Source organism: Stegostoma tigrinum, chromosome 37, assembly GCF_030684315.1.
Source record: "Stegostoma tigrinum isolate sSteTig4 chromosome 37, sSteTig4.hap1, whole genome shotgun sequence".
In the NCBI taxonomy this organism is placed as follows: Eukaryota; Metazoa; Chordata; class Chondrichthyes; order Orectolobiformes; family Stegostomatidae; genus Stegostoma; species Stegostoma tigrinum.
The window spans coordinates 684,834-706,018 of NC_081390.1; the positions used below are offsets into that span (position 1 = coordinate 684,834).

A 21,185-nucleotide genomic window follows, 5' to 3' on the forward strand; every position below is an offset into this window, starting at 1 on the left:
GCCACAGCATTGTCATGCCTAGGATTTATTTCTCGATGAATCTCTCATAATTATATTTGGTTTCCTCCAATAGGCAGTTTTAACCTGGTATCTGTTTTCTTTTCATTCTCCACTATCCTCATTTAACACTAGTCAAGTGTTCTAATACAGTTCCAATAGAGTTACAACATTGGCATCTACCAGACAAGGTAGAAAATTGAGATAACAAAGTGAGAAGCTGGATGAACACAGCAGGCCAACAGCATCTTAGGAGCAGTAAAGCGGACATTTCGGGCCTAGACCCTGCATCAGAAATGCATGAACACAGCAGGCCGAGCAGAAAAGCTGACATTTTGGGCCTACTCTACACTTTGTTACCTCACATTCTTCAGCATCTGTGCTGTTCCTATTATCTCTGATACCAGGTAGGAAATTGCCCAGGTTTGTCCTGTACATAAAAAGCAGTGCAAATCCAACCTGGTCGATTACTGCCCCATCAGAAAAGTGATGGAAGATGTCCTCAACAGTGCTATAAAGCAGCATCTTCTCAGCAATTACTTGCTCAGTGACATGCAGTTTGCATTCTGCCAGGGCCATTCAGCTCCTGAACCCATTACAGCCATGCTTCATACTGAATTCCAGACGTGTGGTGAGAATGACAACCCTCGATGTCAAAGTTGTATTCGACAGATTGTGGCATCAAGGAGTTAGCAAAACTGGAATCACTGGGTATCGGCGACAAATTTTCCTGTGGTTGGAGTCATACCTGACACATACAAAGATGGCCGTGGTTGTTGGAAGTCATTTATTTCAACTCCAGGACAACTCTGCAGGAGTTCTTCAGGGTAGTGTCGTAGGCCCAGCCATTTTCAGCTTCTTCATGTATGACCTTCTCTCCATCAGGTCAGAAGTGGGGACGTTTGCTAATGATTGGTGCTGAACATTGCATACTCATGACTCATCAGATACTGAAGCAGTTCATGTTCAAATGTAACAAGATCTGGACAATATCCAGGCTTGGGCAGACAAATGACAAAAAGTATTCATGCCACCCAAATGCCTGACTATGACCGTCTCCATTAAGAGATAATCTAACTGTTGTCCCTTGACGTTCAATGGTGTTACCACCACTGAATCCTCCACTATCCTTGGGATTATCATTGACCAGAAAACTCAGTTGGACTCATCACATAAACACAGTGGCAACAAGAGCAGACGTTAGAAATACTGCAATGGGTAGCTCACTTCCTGAATCCCCAAAGCCTGTCCGCCATCTACAAGGCACAAGTCAGGTGTATGATGGAATACTCCCCACTTGCCTGGATGAATGTAGCTCCAATAGCACTTGAGAAGCTTGACACCATCCTGGATAAAGCAGCCAGCTTGAGTGGTCCAACATCTGCAAGCATCCATTCTCACCACCACTGATGTTTACTAGCAGCAGTGTGTACTATCTACAAGATACACTGCAGAAATTCACCAAAAACCCTCAGACAGCGCCTTCCAAGCCCACAGCCACTTCTACCTAGAAGGACAGGGGCAGAGAAACATGGGAACACCACCATCTGCAAGTTCCCTTCATGACACTACCATTTGGGCTTGGAAATATATTGCCATTCCTTCTCCGTCAGAGTGTCAAGATCCTGGAATTCCCTCCCTAATGGCATTGTGGGTCAACCTGTAGCAGGTAGACTGCAACCCTTCAAGAAGGCAGCTCACCACCACTTTGTCAAGGGCAACTAGGGGCGGACGATAAATGCTGGCAACAATGCCCACACCCCACAAATAAAAAAAATTTAAAAATGGTCTGGACTAAGTGGAAGCTTGGCTTGGAGAATGCAGTCTCTCTTCCAAGTCAGAAAATAAGTAGTTGGAAGTCCCACAGTGGGTTTTGAGAATTTTGTATAAACTTTAAAGTTGTATCAAGAGAGTGCTACCTATTATTGCAGAATAAAATATCAAATTGAAGCCCAACTACTACTTCAATGTAACAGGTCCGAGATTATATAGCCTCAGTATAAGCAAAGTTTTCAAAACCCACACACACATAATTCCACAACCATGGTGTCTGTATCTGAGAAAAGGCAACTATTTTCATCTCCTTTCTCATTGCTATTTCTCGATAGCCTGTAAAACCCATCATTATGTTCTTGTGGAACTTCATAGTTATTTCATCATGTTTCATCCATATATGTTCTAATGCCTTTTAGCTAATCTTATTGAATGTAATAGGATAGCTTTACCCTTTTAACCTAGTGGATTAGAGCTTTAGTCTGATCCCACTGACCAGCTGTCTGCCCATACCTTTAATGCTCAATAGTGAGAGAGGGAAATTTCAGACAGATAATGTCATGAAAGCTGTTATTCTGGTGATTGCTTGAAATTTCAAGAAGCAGCCAAGTTTGCTGCTTCTGTGTTTGATTGCAATTATTTTAAATCCAGCAAGTGCCCATTTTAGAATTAAACAACCATGGTTTAACAGCGAAAAAATTAGGATCTGTTTTCATGTCTTCTGGGTGTCCCAAAAATTATGATAGAGAAGAACATAGGGAAACCTAGTTTAGTAGATCAAAGAAAAGCTGATTTTGAGCAACTGAGAAAAGGACCGACAATTATACTAAATGTAGAATTAGATCAATTTGTAATGACGTCTATCTTCCTTCAGTATAGAGCAGATCCGTTTTTGTCTTCTGTGCCAACAAAGAACAGATTTTCAATTTTTTTTTCAGACTATGTGCACTAACAGTCCTCTGCTGGAGCCTTGTGTCCCCTCGTAACATTTCCATGTCAGTTAGGTAGCTGTGTTTGCTACTGTTGTTTAGTTGGGAGAGGGAACTTACAAATCTCTGCTGCATCCCTCTAGTGCAGTCACATTCTTCCTTAAGCATGGTGATAAGAACTGCACACAGTATTCAAACCTGTGGCAGTAACCAAAGTTTTGCACTACTCCAAAATGACCTAAGTAGAATAGGGGTTTTGAACAGAAGTTAACTGGGCTCAGTCAAAGCAAACAAGTGTTCTCGTTTGTACGTGCGTGCTCACTTGTACGTTCAGTTCTGGCAAAGTTTCATGCATTAATAAAAAGCCATACTTCATGCATGTTAAGTTTTTTTTTTGCAAACTGCATCAGATCATTTCCATTCATACTAGCGTAAACTTAGCTTGTTTCATATGCCCAGTCATCTGTATCCATGTTTGGGAGATATTTCCTTCTCTGTATCCCTTGCAGTCACTTGAGGTATTTATTTGTTACCACATTTTTAGATGACTAATTCTTTACAGACAATGGTTATCTTTTATATGGCTTACAAATTGCACTTAATTATCAGTCACAAATATTGATCTATTTGAACAGAGGTCCATTCAAATACAACTTGTTTTTTGAAACTCGTTGTGTTATCAAAGAATTGTACAAAATAAGACAAGCGCTAATAAATTAAATGTTATTTGTAAATAGATCAACCCATGATCATGCATTCTTTGAGAGAACAACTATAGCCTCACCCCATTTTTGTTTTAATTCCCTCCTTTCTCCATCCTGCCCTTTATTGGAGAAGGCCCTTGAATGTGTGACCTTGAAATTCTTCACCTTCTGTTTCTCTTCTCTCACTGTATGGAAACCTCACCAAATCAGTTTTAATGTGCTTATCGTAGGAGCCCTCAGTTACCAATGACACCTTCTGTTGCTTCTACCATAGATCATGGTGTGTACCTAACCTCATTGCTTGTCAGCTGCTGTTAGCTGTTTCCGTTTTTTCATTGGCTCTGGTCCACAGTTCATATCCATATATCATGCTCTATTAGTTTCATTTCTACCCCTACATTTTCTGTCGTCTTTTAATTCCCTTTAATTTGCTATATCTTTACAGACCTGTACCCCATGGTTTGTTGTGCAGCTGAAATAATATGTTTTATGTTCTAGAACATCTTAAAGCAACACTCTGAAGCTTTGTCAAATAGTTTGTTGCTTTTAATCTCTTCTGTCACATGCAGTTAAGCACTAGGCATTGACGTAGTTGGAGATCAGCAGTTTTGACAGGTTATACAAGTCATTCATTTGCTCCTGAGGTGGGTTTGTTTTCTCAACGTTTCTCATGCTGATCCATTTGTTTCAGAGCAATGATGCTGTGTGTTTGGACTGTACTCAGTTCATCACTAACCTTCAGACTACAGTGAAAGAAAATGCCCTTGTCTTGGAAAAGCTCATTTCTCAGTTAAAGCAGCAGTGTAATCTTGGACCTGGTTTAACAGAGCTGGTAAGTAAAATCGGGTGTATCATTATGATCTTGCAGCAGTGCAGAACATATTCAGACCGTATACACAAAGATCCATCGCCTAAAAACTTTGTGTACTGTGAAGTCCTAGTTGAATCATTACAGCTTTTTCACATCCACTCCACCTCAAGTGATTACAATCATTTTAAGATGTGACTGTACACAAATACAAGCCTGTGAAGTAAAACTTCGATGTTAAATTATTGAATTTATCCATAAAATTTTCTCCCATGTAGTACTTTCTGAACTCCAGTTTGAGTGCAGTTACTCGACATTCACTCCCAAAGAACTTATTAGTTTTCACATTCCCAGTTTGGTAAGTATTCTTTTGTTGAAAAGTTTAAAACTATTTTCCGGCCTTTGGACTCCACCCTCCTATTTGTGGACCCTCTCCATCCTTCCCTGTGTTGTGATATTTATGGTGCCTCCTCCCCATCAGCTGCTGTCCCCAGATGGGAGAATGAACAATGGTTTGCTGTAAAGGCTGAAGGAATCCAATAGTGAAGATAGAATCAAGAAAAGCTAGTGGAGAGCAAGGATTTTAAGTGAAAGGTATGAGTGTGGATGAAAGTGAGACACTGAAAGGCGTCATTAGCACCAGAAGAGCAGGGTGTCAAAACTAGGCCTTGATTTAGTGCTGGCACTGATTTCAACACCACAATTTTCTGAGAGGCTAATGACAGATGTTATAACCAGGTTTGGGGAAGGTTTTTGCAGCTCTCAATTAGGTTTCTATCATGGCCATGACAATGCAGTTATTCAACACTGAATTGATGAACAGTAAGGGCCTTATTTACAGGACAGTCTGGAGGGAGAGACAGTGAGTACTGATCACCTGTCAGAATCAACACTGGGAGCATTGAGTGGGAAGGAGAGGCGATTGGTAAGCTACTTCCCAGTAGGCTCATGTATGACTCGTGGACATCATGCAAAGTGTCAGTGTGTCAAACCCTCTGTCACTCTTTGTCTCATTTTTAATGTTTTAAAATTTGTGCTCTGCCACTCTTGTCTGCATGTTGATTTGTTTCAACTGGTGCGCAGATGATCTGTGCTCTCACATCTCCTCATCACCATTGTTTCCATCCGCACACTTTGTGTTTCAGGTGAAGGCACTGGCTTGAGGGTCATCAAATGAAAACGTAGTATAACCTCACTCTCGAGGGGATGTTCCCACAAGTCTGTCAAAACTGTGCTCCTTTTCAAATGATAATCTCTGTCCTCTTTTGTGACCTGTTGCAATACTGCAGTAACCTGTCACCTTATCCGATGATTTGTGTGGAAATGTTTATTTACAAGTGGTGTGCAATAACGTCCAAATTTATGTTAACAGGCATTTCTTTGTGTTTCAGTGTGAGAAGTACATTGTTCTACACGCACCACAGGTGGCTGAGGTATTAATGCAGACTGTGAGTATTAGAATAATCCTCGTGCAAAATTCAGGTTTTAACTTAGAAATATTACAGTTTGTAATTTAGCTGCCAAATCTTCCAACCATTCTCTGGATGTGGCTAGGGGAATAATCTGTAAATTGCCCTGGCGCCTGGTCCTCAGCCTGCCTCATCGCCTAATGCAGTGCAAACTCGAGGAATATCGCCATATCTTTCTGTTAGGTTCGCTTCACAGGGATGAGAAATGTTAATGATTTGGTGAAATTCTAACTTTGAAATCATAGATTCTACCCTGTTTATTTTTCCAACTTCCATCTCTTCAGGAATGTGTTTGAAATATTTTGTGTTTTCTAAACTGTGCAGTTAATTGTATATTCGAGATGGCAGCAGAATTTGAGCTGCGGGTTGAGGAGGGAGGGATCAAATATTGAGAAAATTCGGTGATCACGTGATGGAAAGCACAAGGCAGGTCTTAGCGTGGCTGCAGACTGGGAAAAAGTCAGGCAGCTGGCAACTGATTTTGAAAGAGGACAGTTTGCAAGCACAATCCAGAAGGACAACATGCAGCTTTTCTTTGTTCTTTTTCTCTACTCGTGGCCCCTGCTTTAACATCATCAATACGTTGAAGTTTTTCTTAGCTAATTCAACAATAACACATTCCATCTTATCCGTAAATTTTTTCTGCTTCGAAATACTTTAATAAAATTTCATTTGGCAGATTCATTCTCATCCAAAACCAATAAGGTCACACACTTTAAAAACAGTGCTTAAAAGAAACGGCTGGTCAACTGAATGTTGTCAGCTGGGATGCAGCTTCCCCAAGTTTGAACAAGTGAAAGTCCCAATCTTGACCATTAACCATTGTCAGATTCCAGGTCAAGCCTTTGCTTAGCTAACTGTTTTTTCTCTTACCCAACGACTCCACACCCTCTGATAGGCATTGACTGGTAAGTTTTCTCTCTGACTGCTTGACCAGAAGGCTTGCCTTGTCTGTGTTTCGGGTGAGGAACAGGTTTTGTTCGTTCGTGGGATGTCATCATCGTTGGCCGGGCCATCTTTCCTGGCCATCTGTAATTGCCTATGAGAAGTTGGTGGTAAGCTGCTGCCTTTGACTGTTGCCATCCACTTAATGTTGGTAGACCCACAGTGCCATTAAGGAAGGAGTTCTTGGGTGGCAGTATATTCCTAAGCTAGGTTGAATACGCACTTAAGAAGGGACCTTGCAGGGAGTGATATTCCTATCTATTTGCATCCTTTTTCATTCTGGATGGTAGTGTTCGTAGATTTGGAAGGTACGAACAAATGAGCCTTGGTGAATATCTACGGTGCATTGTAAAGTACAAAAATAGACGAAGACCTGTGGATGCTGGAAATCGGAAACCAAAACAGACCTTGAGAGTTTTTACAGCAATTTGTGTGATACTACTATTACTGTACGTTGGTGGTAGAGAGAGTGAATGTTTGTGAATGTGAGCCTACTCAAGTGGAATACAGTGTCCGTGCAGATCACTTATTAAATGACGGATCAGATTCAACGGCTCAAATGGTTTACTTTTGCTTTGGATATTCAGAAATGAGCCCAGTGGTTTAGGGAAAGGATAGCAGGTTTCAGCCATCAAAGTGGCACGGTCAAAATCTGGGATGATCAACAGGCCAGAATCTGATGGGCTCAGATTCCAGAAAGTTGTGGAAATAGTGAAGATGACATAGAGACAGGGGAAGCTGAGTCTATAAAGGGAGTTGAAATCAAGGATTAGAGTTTTGAATTAATAGTGTTGCTTAGAAAGGAGTCAGTGAAGATCAGGAGTACACGAGTGAATAGCTGAAAGAACTTAATGTGATGGGATTGCAAACACCAAAGTTTGGAAAGGCCTCAAGTTTACAAGGGATGGAATGAATGAGACCAATCAGGACTGCATTTGAATTTCAAAAGACATGGGTAAGGTGTTCAACAGCAAATGCGCTGAGATAGGGCGGAGATGGCAGTGTTGTAGTGCTGGAAATAGGCAATGTAAGTGTTGTACACATACGTCGTTGGAAGCTCATTTGGAACTCCACTAGTTCAAGTTTCTGCAAGAGCTGCAATGAGTGAATAAGGAATAGCCTCACAACAAGCCATGTGAGTTTAGAGACAGTGCAGGGGTGACAGAAGTAATGGTGAGGTAGGGCAATGTGTTGTCAGTGTGTATGTCAAAACGTAATCTTTGTTATGCTTTATAGTTGATGTAAAAGCTCATTCAGACTTTCAAACTTACTCCACTCCCAGCAGCAAATGATGTATGCTCAGCAGAGCCACAAGACGAATCAAATTCAGTATCTTAGATCTTGGATTAGAGTTCTGTGAATGGGCACAATTGAAAAGTTAACCATATATCTTCCCAATCTGATTGTTTAAACTAATTTATGTTGACTTTGCAAAATTTGGAGTAATCCACTGGTAGCCCAAGAAAGTCACCAAAATCATACCATAGCTTTCTTCTTTACATATGATCATTTAACTTTTAACTCCTCCAACAGGCATTTCTGCACAAGATGGACAGATAGAAATAGGTTCCATTCTGGTGTCAGTATTTACTTTAGCCTGCACTGCATATTTATTTGCATAAAACGCTCATGTTGAAATGCTGAGTTCTCTGATGATTTGGTATGAATGTGTTGGTCCACATTTTGAACCAAAATGGGTAAGGGAAGGGAAAAATGTTACATACAGTTTGAAGGTTATGGAGCGGAGGTTAAGAGCATTAAGTTCCTCGGAGTGACGGTGGCCAACAACCTGTCTTAGACCTCCAACATAGGTGCAACAGTCAAGAAGGCACAGCAGCACCTCTTCCTCAGGTGGCACAGGAAATTTAGTATGTCTGTAAAGACCCTCACCAGCCTTTACAGATGCAACATAGAAAGCAAACTGTCTGGGTGCATAACAGCCTGGTCCAGAAACTGCCCTGCCCAGAACTGTAAGAAACTAGAAAAAGTTGTATGCACAGCCTAGGCCACCATGGATACCAGCTTCCTATCCATAGACTCCATTTTCACGTCCTGTTGCCACAGAAAGGCTGCCAACATCACCAAAGACCCAACCACCCCAGAAATGCTCTCCTACAACCTCTTCCATCAGGCAGAAGGTACAGAAGCTTGAACACACACACCAGCATGTTGAAGAACAACTTCTTCCCTGCCGTTACTAGACTGATGAATGGACTCTCTAACTTCAAATAGTGCAGATCTTGTTAATGTTTATCTTGTCTAATGCATGTCCTGTGTGTTTAACCTATATGCCTTGCTCTGTTCAAGGTTTTCTTTTCACCCTATGATCTTTATGTCCTTACTAACTATGATCTGCCTGTACTGCTCTCTCACAAAGCTTTTCATGTACTTAAATACACCTAACAATAAATCAAATCAAATAATTGCCACGACTAACAGTTGCCAATAAAGATTTGGTATTTGCATTTCACTACAAACTATAAACTACGCTACAGTTGCATGATCCCTTGTCACAAAAAAAGTCAGATATTTTTGTCCTTAGCTGCTGTCCTCCTAGTTGCCAGCTTTTAGCTTTAACAACTGCAGCCCCTGTTTCCTCTAATAGTATGTGTTGACAACGATGCTGCTTGATGATTCTGAAGAAAAATCATATTAGTCTCTAAAAACTCATCTCCATAGTGCTGCCAGACCTGCTGTCTCTCTCCAGCATTCTGTTTTTATTTATAATGATTAACTGCTTTTTGACAAAACTGTATTGCTGTAAGGCGATAATATAAGGGAGTTCCACCAATTCTGCTGTCATCCTTTTCAGAACCTGAAAGGTGTTTTGACAGCAGTGTTCAAAAAGCTTTGTGATAAATGCTGGTCTGCCTTTTAGATTTCTTTAACAAAGATGCTATTGGTGTCAGAGCAACTTGCAATAGTGCAGAATCTACGTGTCAGGTAATCTATTCAATGGGAGATTGTTCTTTCAGCTCTGAACCTGTTGGAATACTGCAAAGATAGTAAATTATTTCCTGTTGTCCATTCTTTTAAGAATTGAATCTTCACAGTGTGCAGCTCCACACTCAGTCTAGCACTGTAATTCACATGTGATGTAATCATCAAAACACAATCCAAATCAACAAAGTTTAAACCCATTTAGTTGAAATCAGATTAATTCACTTTGCACTTATCTGAAAAGAAATTAGGATTGTTCTGAGAGCATTTACTTAGACTGTTGAGAATCCAGGGGAAAATTGAGCAGAATTCTTTTACACGTGCATTGTGTCTGGAATGCACTACCTTAACATGGAGGTTCAATAAATTTAGTAATGAAAGAAACTTGCACAAATACTTGAAACTAAAAATTGCAAGGCAGAGAGAAAATAGGGTAACAAGATTAACTAGATAACACTTCCACAGAACCAGTATATGTTGGACTGATGTCACTTGTTTTGACTGGAAAACTTCCCAGTCTCCTTGCCATGCATGCTGCAGTACAGCTCTTCATCTGCAAAGGGAGTGTTTGATTTGAGAATATAGGAGAAGCTCCTTGCCATTATGCTTCCCTAACTGTATACCCATTCCAGCAGGAATCTCTGAAATGTAATCACATGGAACAATAATCAACTTTTCTCCTCTTTAGCCCAGTCACAGATGTCAGTTACAGCTATCACGTTATTCTCCTGGCTTTGAGCAGGCAACATATCTCTGATTTGGGAAATTTCTTTGTCTCATTGGGAACCAAGAGCTGCTAATACCCAAATGAGAACTCAGGCCAGGTGTACAACCCATAATTTCTACCTGATGCTAAGTGCCTGTGTTGCAGCCCATAATATCTTTTGTCATTTGAGGATCAGTTGATGGCCCCTAAAATCCAAGGACAGATCAACTGGTTAATGCTGTGGAGAACTAAGCAATATAAACCAGAAAGACTCCATTCTTATGTGGTTTGTACAAAGTTAACTGGCTGCCAAAAAGGGACTATTACCTGAAGCCAGTTTTATAATGTAGCCAATTTTATTTTTAAAAATGACACCACAGTGTTCATCCATGGTCTTGCCCTGCGGTGCTCATCCCCTGCTCAATTGCAACTTGCCCTACACCATAAAGCAAAAGATGCTTGGAAGTTCACAGATAAGACATTTATTTAGAGATACTGAGTTGATGTTTCAAATCTGACTCTTTGGAGCTGAAGAAGCTCTAGTGCTATGTTAAATCTCCACTTCTATTAGTTTAATTTTCATCATTGAGGAATTTAACTATTGCTTTGTGCAGGGATTAAAACCATATCTTGATTGCTTGTGACTGTGTCACGACTAAGATGCTCCAATCGCTTGTACTTTTTCACATTGTGCTCATTGTTTCTTTTGCTGTTTTGACTAAGAGATCTAACTTCAATTTTCCTTTTAGGATGCAAAAGAAATCTGTACAACAAATGGATTCTGCCAGAGACCAACCACTGTTCCAATGCAGCTCCTCCAGAAAGCCATTGTTAAACCTATTCAGGTACAGAAAAATGCCATTCCTATCTTCATGTGTGACGAAATGTCTTTGTAACTTCTTCCAAACCTGGAGTGTAGGCCCAGTGGATATAACACAGACAGACATAGTGTGCAGTAACAAAGAATGAAAATTATTATAACACTCTGCCTCAGTTCCAAGCTTCACAGCATTAGAAATGTTGAGGCCTCAGGGTAAAGAGCGGATTTACGCAGACTTTACAGGGCAGAAATAGGCCTGTGCTTGCCCTTTGTTTCAACTGTACATCCTTCAACCTGCTTCATCTGCATTGGATCAATTAATGACTGTTATATTTTTTGACAACTAGTTTTTAGGCCCTCCTTCTCTGTGTTGACCCTATCAAGCCCCTCAATATTTTATGACCTCAGCTTTCCTTTTTTTTGGGGGATTGGAGGAAATCCTAGCCTGTTCATTATTTTCCGATAATTAAAATTGGTCATTCCTTTTACAATCTTTGCCAGTTACATACCGGAATGAGGGATTCCACTTACCTGAAAAGAAATTAGGATTGTTCTGAGAGCATTTACTTAGACTGTTGAGAATCCAGGGGAAAATTGAGCAGAATTCTTTTACACGTGCATTGTGTCTGGAATGCACTACCTTAACATGGAGGTTCAATAAATTTAGTAATGAAAGAAACTTGCACAAATACTTGAAACTAAAAATTGCAAGGCAGAGAGAAAATAGGGTGACAAGATTAACTAGATAACACTTTCACAGAACCAGTATATGTTGGACTGATGTCACTTGTTTGGAAATCTGAACAGAGTCTTACAGTATGAAAACGTACACCACAGAAGATGAACATTTAGCATCTGCTGGCCCTTGGCAAAACCATGAGGACTGTTTTAATCTTCCTGCTGCACTTCCCCCATAGCTTTTCCTCTGAGTTGATTTTTGAAGCAGAACTTCCCTTTTAAGCTTCTCTAAAGTTTTGCAGTTTTTTGCCTCATTTATTCTTAACAAAGCTGTCCATTCTCCTAACATCTGTCCTTACTGTAAAATGTGAGTTCTTTTTCTCTATTCAGTGTCTAACTCATGATAGTTTTAAAAGAGGCTTTTGAATTTAACTTCGAACAGTGCAGTCACATTCATTACATCACGTTTGGGTTGGCGTGGTGGTTCAGCGGTTAGCACGGCTGCCTCACAACACCAGGAACCTTGATTCAGTCCCACCCTTGGGCGACTGTCTGTGTGAAGTTTGCACATTCTCCCTGTGTCTGTGTGGGTTTCCTCCAGTTTCCTCCCACAATCCAAAGATGTGCCCGCTGGATGGATTAGCCATGCTAAATTGCCCTTAGTGTTCAGGGATATGTAGATTAGTTGGGCTGTAGGGAGGTGGGTCTGTGTGGTTACCTGTAAGGGTGGATGTGGACTTGTGGGACAAAGGGCCTGTTTCCGCACTGTAGGGATCCTTTGATTGTGTGATCATCATGTCCATGTTTCCAACCTTCTGTCTGTGTGCAGCATCGTGCAGTGTACGGAAGGTGTTAGAATCGATCATGAAAGAGATAACAGCTGCACACTAGGGAAATTCAAGCTAATCAAAAATGTCACTAAAATTTTGACAAAGACATATCACATTTTATCTATTGATTAGAATCCTTTGTAGGAATAACATGTGCTTAATAAAATGGAACCATGCCCAATATTTTTCCCTCAAAAGAAAATTGAAAACTGGTTAGTGAAGTGAGACCACATGGGATTCAGGGACAGCTTGCCAATTGGACACAAAATTGACTTGAGGGTAGCAGACAGAAGATGATGGCAGAGGGATGCTTTTGACGCTGGTAGGCTGCAACCAGCGGTGTTCTGCTGGGATTGTGTGCTGCATCCATTGTTGTCATTTATATAAATGATTTGATGAGAATGTGGTTGGTAAGTTTGTTGATGATAACAAAATTGTTGGTATGGTGGACTGTGAAGAAGGATATGGAAGATTACAAAAGATCTTGATCAGTTGAGTCAGTGGGCTGAGTAGTGGCTGGAATTTAATTCAGTTAAATATGAGGTATTGCATTTTGGTAAAACAAACAAATGTGCAACTTATACAGATAATGGTAGGGCTTCAGATAGTGTTGTTGAACACACAGATCTAGGGTTTCAGGTATGTAATTCCTTGAAAGTGACATCACAGGTATATAGTGGTGAAGAAGGCATTTGTCATTCTTGCTTTCATTGCTCAGACCATTGAGTATAGAAGGCAGGACATTATGTTGAGATTGTTCAGTATGTTGGTGAAGCCACTTTTGAAATACTGTATACAGTTCTGGTTGCCCTGCTATAAGGAAAAATTACTAAATTGGAGAGGGAGCAGAAAAGATTTGCAAGGATGTTGTCAGGGCTGGACAGTTTGATTATAAGGAAGGTCAGCAAGGCCACCTACCTGTGGAACTGCATGAAATGGGGAGATACTAATGAGTATTTGCCTTCACTGTGGACAACGATATGGAAGATAGAGAACGTGGGGAAATAAATAGTGACATCTTGAAAATGTTCATGTTACAGAGGACGTGGTGCAGGATGCCTTAAACACACAAAGGTGGATAAATTCCCAGAACCTGATCAGGTGTACCCGAGTACTCTGGAATGCTAGAGAAGAGATTGCTGGGCCCCTTGCTGAGAAATTTGTATCATGGATAGCCATAGGCAAGGTGCCAAAAGACTGGAGGCTGTCTAGTGTGGTGCCACTGTTTAAGAAAGGTGGTAAGGAAATGCCAGAGAACTATAGACTGGTGAGCCTGACATCAATGGTAGGCACGTTGTTGGAGGGGTCTTGAGAGACAGGATTTACATGTTTTTGGAAAAGCAAGGACTGATCAAAGAGAGTCAGCATGGCTTTGTGCAAGGGAAACTATCTATCACTAACTTAAGTTTTTTGAACAAATAACAAAGAGGATTGATGATGGCAGAGTGGTGGATGTGACCTACCATGTATACTTGAGTAAAAGTTGATCTCATGTAAAAGTCGGTGCTAGTTCTTCACAGATAAAGGTCAACATTTATAAGTTATCCTGTACATACTGATAAATGTTAGAATGAGGAAATAATTGGTGAGACTGTTTGAGAGTCAGCTAAAACAACAGTAGATGAGAGAAAACAGGGAAATGGAAGAATTTGAGATGAAAGTTTAAGCCCCATCAGGTCAGAGTCAGGCACTTGAGGAATATAGTCATATACCAAGTTGAGGTTTTCAAATTTCTTCACAATTTTGTGTAAAAATGCCCTCTAAAGAGAAACAAAAAGTTTACAGCAATGTTTAGATTCCATACAGTGTGCAAACAGGCCCTTGGCCCAACAAGTCCACACCGCCCCTTGATGCATCCCACCCAGACCCAATCCCCCCCAGACCCATCCTCCTATAACCCACACACCCCTGAACACATTGGGCAATTTAGCCTGGCCAACCCACCTAGCCTGCACATCTTTGGACTGTGGGAGGAAACGGGAGCACCCGGAGGAAACCCACGCAGACACGGGGAGAATGTGCAAACTCTACACAAACAGTTGCCCGAGGCTGGAATGAAACCTGGGTCCCTGGCGCTGTGAGGCTGCATTGCTAACCACTGAGCCACTGTGCTGCCCACAAAATGAAAGTTTAAAATGAAAGTAATTGAGGTTGCAGAGAAGACCAATAACACTATAGCAGTAAGAGAATTTTGTGTCTTGGATACACTTATGAGAGACTGAAGAAAGCTATCAAACCAACATCAGGCAATGCCAACAGAGTAAATCTAGCAAGTGGCCACAATTGGAGGAAAATAGTTGCTGAGTGGATACTTGAAAATTGTCAAAATAGAAGATGTTTTAGTTGTGAAGCCATCAAATCTGTTCTCGAAACAAATCAAAGAAGGATAGTAGTTCAGATTTTAAGGTAAGTGCTGGATGGTGCGCGAGGTTCATGAGAAGGCATGACTTAGTACTTTGACAGAACTAAGATTGCACAAAAGCTGCCTGCTAAACTGAAAGGTAAGAGATTACAGTTTCACCAGTTTGTAATCAGAAGAAAGGCTACAAGTTATCATGTACGGGAAACATGGACAAAATTATTACTCTTGACTTAGAATCGAACTGTGAACCAAAAAAATGAGGAAAAAACAGTATTGGTAAAAACCACTGGCAACAAGAAAAGTAGTTTTACTGTAGTTCTTTCTTGTATGGCCGAAGGCACTAAGTTAAAACCAAAGACTGTTTTTAAGAGAAAAACTGCCAAAGCAGAAATTTCCAAAAGGAATTGTCATCCATATGCATCTGCAAAGCTGGATGGATGAATGTGGATGTAGAACATGGATAAAGGAAGTTTGAAATTTATGACTGGGTGGACTACACAGGGAAGAGAGTTTGCTCATCTGGGACCAGTTTAGATCCCATTTAGTGAAGGTTGTTGTTGATAACATCTGATCACAAAACACTGATGTAGCAGTAATTCCCGGTAGACGTACAAGTGTTTTGAAACCAATGGATGTTAGTATCAGTAAACAATTTAAGGACATGATGAGAATGAAGTGAAATAACTGGATGCGTGTTGGGGAAAAAAACATTTGCGAGAGGAGACAGCATGCGGGCTCCATCACTGCCACTGATCTGTGAACAGATCGTCGATCCATGAAAGGAAATAAAAGCTGACACTATTTTCAAATCATTCAACAAATGTGGAATTTTGAGTACATTGGACAGTACGGAGGATGGTTATCTATAAGATGACATAGATGAAGAAGAAGTGGATGATGTGCTGCCTCTAACTACACACAGCGAAGATGAAGAGGATCCATGCAATGATAATACCCATCCTGATGATAAGAAGCTTTATTTGGCACTGAAAATATCGACCATGTTTAATTTTTGTATGCATAATATGCTATATGCTACTGGTAATTCATTTTTGTTTTATTGTCGTCATCCAGTAATTACCGATACTATAATTCATTGTTTTTTTTCTTTACTTGTTTAGGGATCAGTTGGACTTCTGCTAATGATGCAGTATTTTGGACTGTTGCATGAACTTTAGCTCCTCAAATGTAGAATCCATAGTCAAACCTCTAAATTTAACTTTTAAAAAACAGTCTAAAAAATTCGACTTTTACTTGAGTACATACGATATATGGACTTCAGCAGTGCATTCAACAAGGTTCCTCACAGTAGACTGGTTGGTGAGGTTAGATCATGTAGAATACAGGGAGAGCTAGCTACTTGGATACAGAACTGGCTCGAAGGTAGAAGACAGAGAGTGATAGTGGAGGGTTACTTTTCACAGTGTAGGCCAGCAGTGTGCCACAAGGATTGGTCCTGGGTACACTGCTTTTTGTCGTTTATATATATGATTTGGATGTGAATGTAGGAGGCATGATGAGTAAGTTTGCAGGTGACACCAAAATTGGAGGTATAGTGGACAGCAAAAAAGGTTACTCAGAGTTCACTGGAATCTTGATCAGGTAGGCCATTGGGCTGAGGATTGGCAGGTGGAGTTTAATTTAGATAAGTGCAAGATGCTGCATTTTAGAAAGGCAAATCAGGGCAAGACTTATACACTTAATGGTAAGGTTCTGGGAAGTGTTGCTGAACAAAAAGACCTTAGAGTGCAGGTTCATAGTTCCTTGAAAGCGGAGTCCCAGGTAGATAGGATAGTGAAGAAGGCATTTGGTATGCTTGCCTTTATTGGTCAGTGCATTGAATGTAGGAGCTGGGAGGTTATGTTCCAATTGTATTGGACATTGGTTAGGTTACTGTCAGAATACCCCGTGCAATTTTGGTCTCCCTGTTAAGGGAGGATGTTGTGAAACTTGAAAGGGTTCAGAAAAGGTTTACAAGAATGTTGCCAGGGTAGTAGGGTTTAAGCTATAGGGAGAGACTGAACAGACTAGAGCAACTTTCCCTCGAGTCTCAGAGGCTGAGAGGTGACGTTATAGAGGTTTATACAATCATGAGGGGCATGGATAGAGTAAATAGACAAGACCTTATCCCTGGGAGTAGGGGAGTCCAAAACTAGAAGGCATAGGTTTAAGGTGAGTTGGGAAAGATTTAAAAGGGACCTAAGGGGCAACTTTTTCATGCAGGGGGTGGTGTGTGTATAAAATGAGCTGCCAGAGGAAGTGGTGGAGGCTGGTGCAGTTACAACATTTAGAAGGTGTCTGAATGGGTATGTGAATAGGAAGAGTTTGGAGAGATATGGGCCCAATGCTGGTAAATGGGACCAGATTTATTTAGGATATCTGGTCGGCATGGATGAGTTGGACCAAAGGGTCTGTTTCTGTGCTGTGTATCTCTGTGACTCTGAGAGGCTGGATAGGCTGGGACTTTTTACATTGGAACATCAGAGGTTGAGGGGTGACCTTATCAAGGTTTATAAAATCATGAGTGGCATTGATAAGGTGAGTAGCAAAGTTCTTCTCCCTCGGGGTGGGGAGTTCAAAACTAGAGGGCATTTTTTTTTAAGGTGAGAGGCAAAAGATTTGAAAGGGACCTGAGGGGCAACATTTTCACATGGAGGGTGGTTTATATGTGGAATTAACTGCCAGAGGAAGTGGTGGATGCAAGTACAGTTACAACATTTAAAAAAGACAGTTACATGAGTAGGCAGGATTTACAGGGATATGGACCAAACACAGGCAAGTGAGATGAGTTTAGTTCGGGAAACTTGGTTGGCATGGATGAGTTGAATCGAAGGGTGTGTTTCCATGCTCTATGACTGTATGACAAATGTAGGTTTAGAAAAATAAAAGAACTGTGAATGCTGGAAATCAGAAACAAAAATAAAAATGCTGGCAGCATCTGTGAATAAAATGACCTTCTTGAAAGTTTTAATTGTCCAGTGCTTTCTCTTTTTAATTATGACAAAGATAGTTTGACTGAGTGAGCAAAAATCTGAGAGGTGGAGCAAAATGTGGGAAAATGTGATGTTGTTCACTTTGTAAGGAAGAATGAAAAAGCACAGTATTAGTTAAATAGAAAACGACCACAGAATTCCAAGGTGCCGAGGGATTTTGGTGTCCGGTACATGATTTACAAATAGGTACAGTGCTTGTAAACAAAAGCTAATAGGATGTATCTGGGAATATTAACTTAGTAGAGGAGTTCGGCAGGATTATCCAGAAAGATGGGAAAGGTGAATTGAGAGCACAAACGAATCAGCCGTAAACTTTTTGAGTGGCAGAGAAGGTTCGGGGGACCAAGTGGTCTACCTGTTTTATTTATGAGCTTTTGTTGGATGCTTGATGATTCAGGTTTCATTGGTGTATTGATCAGCTATGTTAGATTGAGGTGGAGGTTCCACCATATCCAAGTTCCCATTTGATCAGCTAAATAATCATAATTATTGGCAACTGATATACTGGAATTAGTTGTGCTGCATTCTTTCTCATCTTCCTGTTCCTGAAATGGACTCCACTTATCCTTTGGAGACCCCATTGATAAAAGGCATCCGGTCATAATTGATTATATGCTGTAGGCACCTTTGTGACTGCTTCACGTCAGGGTTAAGATCTTTATACAGTCTAACCTGCATAGCTAGTTGATTCTTGTCTTCCAGCCATTCCTGTTGAGGTCACACAGAACATTTCTGACAATCTGTATTTTCTGCCATATCTTCTAAAGGCACCTGAACCATATACTGAGCTCTTGTAGGAGCTAGAATTGTCGCCATCACTGTGTTTACTGTTCGTGTTGGGAAAGGAAAGGTTTGTGATGATTCCACTCAATTTTCGGTCTAATGATTCAACCTTGAGGAATCCCAGAGCCAACTTCGTAGTCTCCAAAGTGAACAAAGATGTGGTAACTTGCCCAAACTAAAGAAACCTGACTTTGTTTTGTTAAAAACTCCCTAATTGAGTTTTTTTTTGATCAAATTGTTTTCTCTGTTCCATTAAAATTCACTAGAAGCTGTGTTCAGATCGCATGGTTATTTAAGCAGGATAGGGAGCTGTGTTAATCTAGCCAATATTCTTTAAAGCAGATCTGAGAACTGTGTTCAACTCACTATGTCTCTTTGGTTTGATTGATAACAGGGAAGAAATGTCATTCGATTTAGACATTATTGCATTTTTCCAGGGTAAATTATACAATGATATCACTAACCTCAATCATTTCCTCATGTTAAGTGTTTTCCGTCTTTAGAAAAGCCCAGTGTCCGTGACAGCATCGCAAGGGTGTGTAATCTGTGAGTTTGTCTTGCAAGAGATTGACAAATACCTCCAGAAGAACAGTACTGAGGTGAGCACCTGAAACTTCAGAGTAAGGATTATAAAACTCACTCAAAAAACAAAGCTGTTTCCAATTTGAGGGATAAGAGGTGATCAAAAGACCTGAAATTAAATAGCCATTTTCACACCCAGAAAATGTTACAAAATGCTTTACAACCAATTAAGCACTTTGACATCAGTGTAGTCACTGATGTAAGAAAAATAGGATTCGCGTTTGAGTAGCAATATTATATTAACCAGATAATTTGATGCTGTACTGTTGATTCAGGGATGGATATTGGAAAGACCTGTAGTGAGGGAATATCATGTAACAGGCTTGAAAGGTGTAAAGGATTCTTCTTGATAAAATTTTATTAAAATTTATCTCACCTGCAGGAGATGATTGTTAACTTCGTGGAGAAAGTATGTTCCCTTTTGCCAGCCACTGTCAAAAGTGAATGCAATGACTTTGTCGAACAATATGGGAAAGCTGTGGTGGATCTTCTTGTACAGGAATTGAATCCTGCTTTGGTATGCAGCGTCATTGGTCTCTGCAGTAATGCACAACGTGTGGTTATTGGTGCGTGAAATTTTTCTTTCTATTAAAGTGCTGGACTGTTAATGGGCTAAGATGTAAATGACCTGGAGATCAGTGAAACATAGTTATGGTCAGTGAGCTTCTTGGGCAGACAGACTGTCTACCCATTGCAATGTCAGATTAAGAGCTCAGCTGCCTGTGCTAGTTTGTTTAATGTCAACTCCCTTGTGATGTTGCATGAATGTCTGTAAGTTTTTGTTGTTAGTACCAAAGCTTTTCAAATTGCAACCCCTAACAAAACTTCTTTCCTGTGTATTATGTAATGTATGCGAAACCGTGAAGCAGTCAGATGGTTAGAATGCAAGTATTTTTAATGCTTAAGCAAAACAGTTCAGAATTACTGGGAATTACTTAGTGTAGAACATAGAACATTACAGCACAGTACAGGCCCTTCAGCCCTCGATGTTGTGCCGACCTGTCATACCGATCTCAAGCCCATCTAACCTACACTATTCCACGTACGCCCATATGCTTGTCCAATGACGACTTAAATGTACCTAAAGTTGGCGAATCTACTACCGTTGCATGCAAAGCATTCCATTCCCTTACTACTCTCTGAGTAAAGAAACTACCTCTGACATCTGTCCTATATCTTTCACCCCTCAATTTAAAGCTATGCCCGCTCGTGCTCACCGTCACCATCCTAGGAAAAAGGCTCTCCCTATCCGCCCTAACGCTCTGATTATTTTATATGTTTCAGTTAAGTCACCTCTCAACCTTCTTCTCTCTAACGAAAACAGCCTCAAGTGCCTCAGCCTTTCCTCGTAAGACCTTCCCTCCATACCAGGCAACATCCTTGTAAATCTCCTCTGCACCCTTTCCAAAGCTTCCATATCCTTCTTATAATGCGGTGACCAGAACTGTACACAATACTCCAAGTGCGGCCACACCAGAGTTTTGCACAGCTTCACCATAACCTCTCGGTTCCGGATCTTGATCCCTCTATTAATAAAAGCTAAAACACTGTATGCCTTCTTAACAGCCCTGTCAACCTGGGTGGCAACTTTCAAGGATCTGTGTACATGGACACTGAGATCTCTCTGCTCATCTACACTGCTAAGAATCTTACCATTAGCCCTGTGCTTTGCCTTCACGTTACTCCTACCAAAGTGCATCACCTCACACTTGTCTGCATTAAACTCCATTTGCCATCTCTCGGCCCAGCTCTGCAGCTTATCTATGTTTCTCTGCAACCTACAGCATCCTTCGTCACTATCCACAACTCCACCGACCTTAGTGTCGTCTGAAAATTTACTAACCCATCCTTCTACACCCTCATCCA

At 40.7% G+C, this 21,185-nt stretch overlaps 1 protein-coding gene across 1 annotated transcript in view; it reads left to right on the top strand.

Moving 5' to 3' along the window:
* Nucleotides 1-21,185, top strand: part of psap (prosaposin) — a 60,849-nt gene that overhangs the window by 23,927 nt on the left and 15,737 nt on the right. The window contains exons 6-10 of the mRNA XM_059640346.1: nt 4,095-4,235; nt 5,603-5,659; nt 11,021-11,116; nt 19,241-19,336; nt 19,702-19,885. Coding sequence (XP_059496329.1) covers nt 4,095-4,235; nt 5,603-5,659; nt 11,021-11,116; nt 19,241-19,336; nt 19,702-19,885 — 574 coding nt within the window. The remainder of the gene's footprint in view (nt 1-4,094; nt 4,236-5,602; nt 5,660-11,020; nt 11,117-19,240; nt 19,337-19,701; nt 19,886-21,185) is intronic.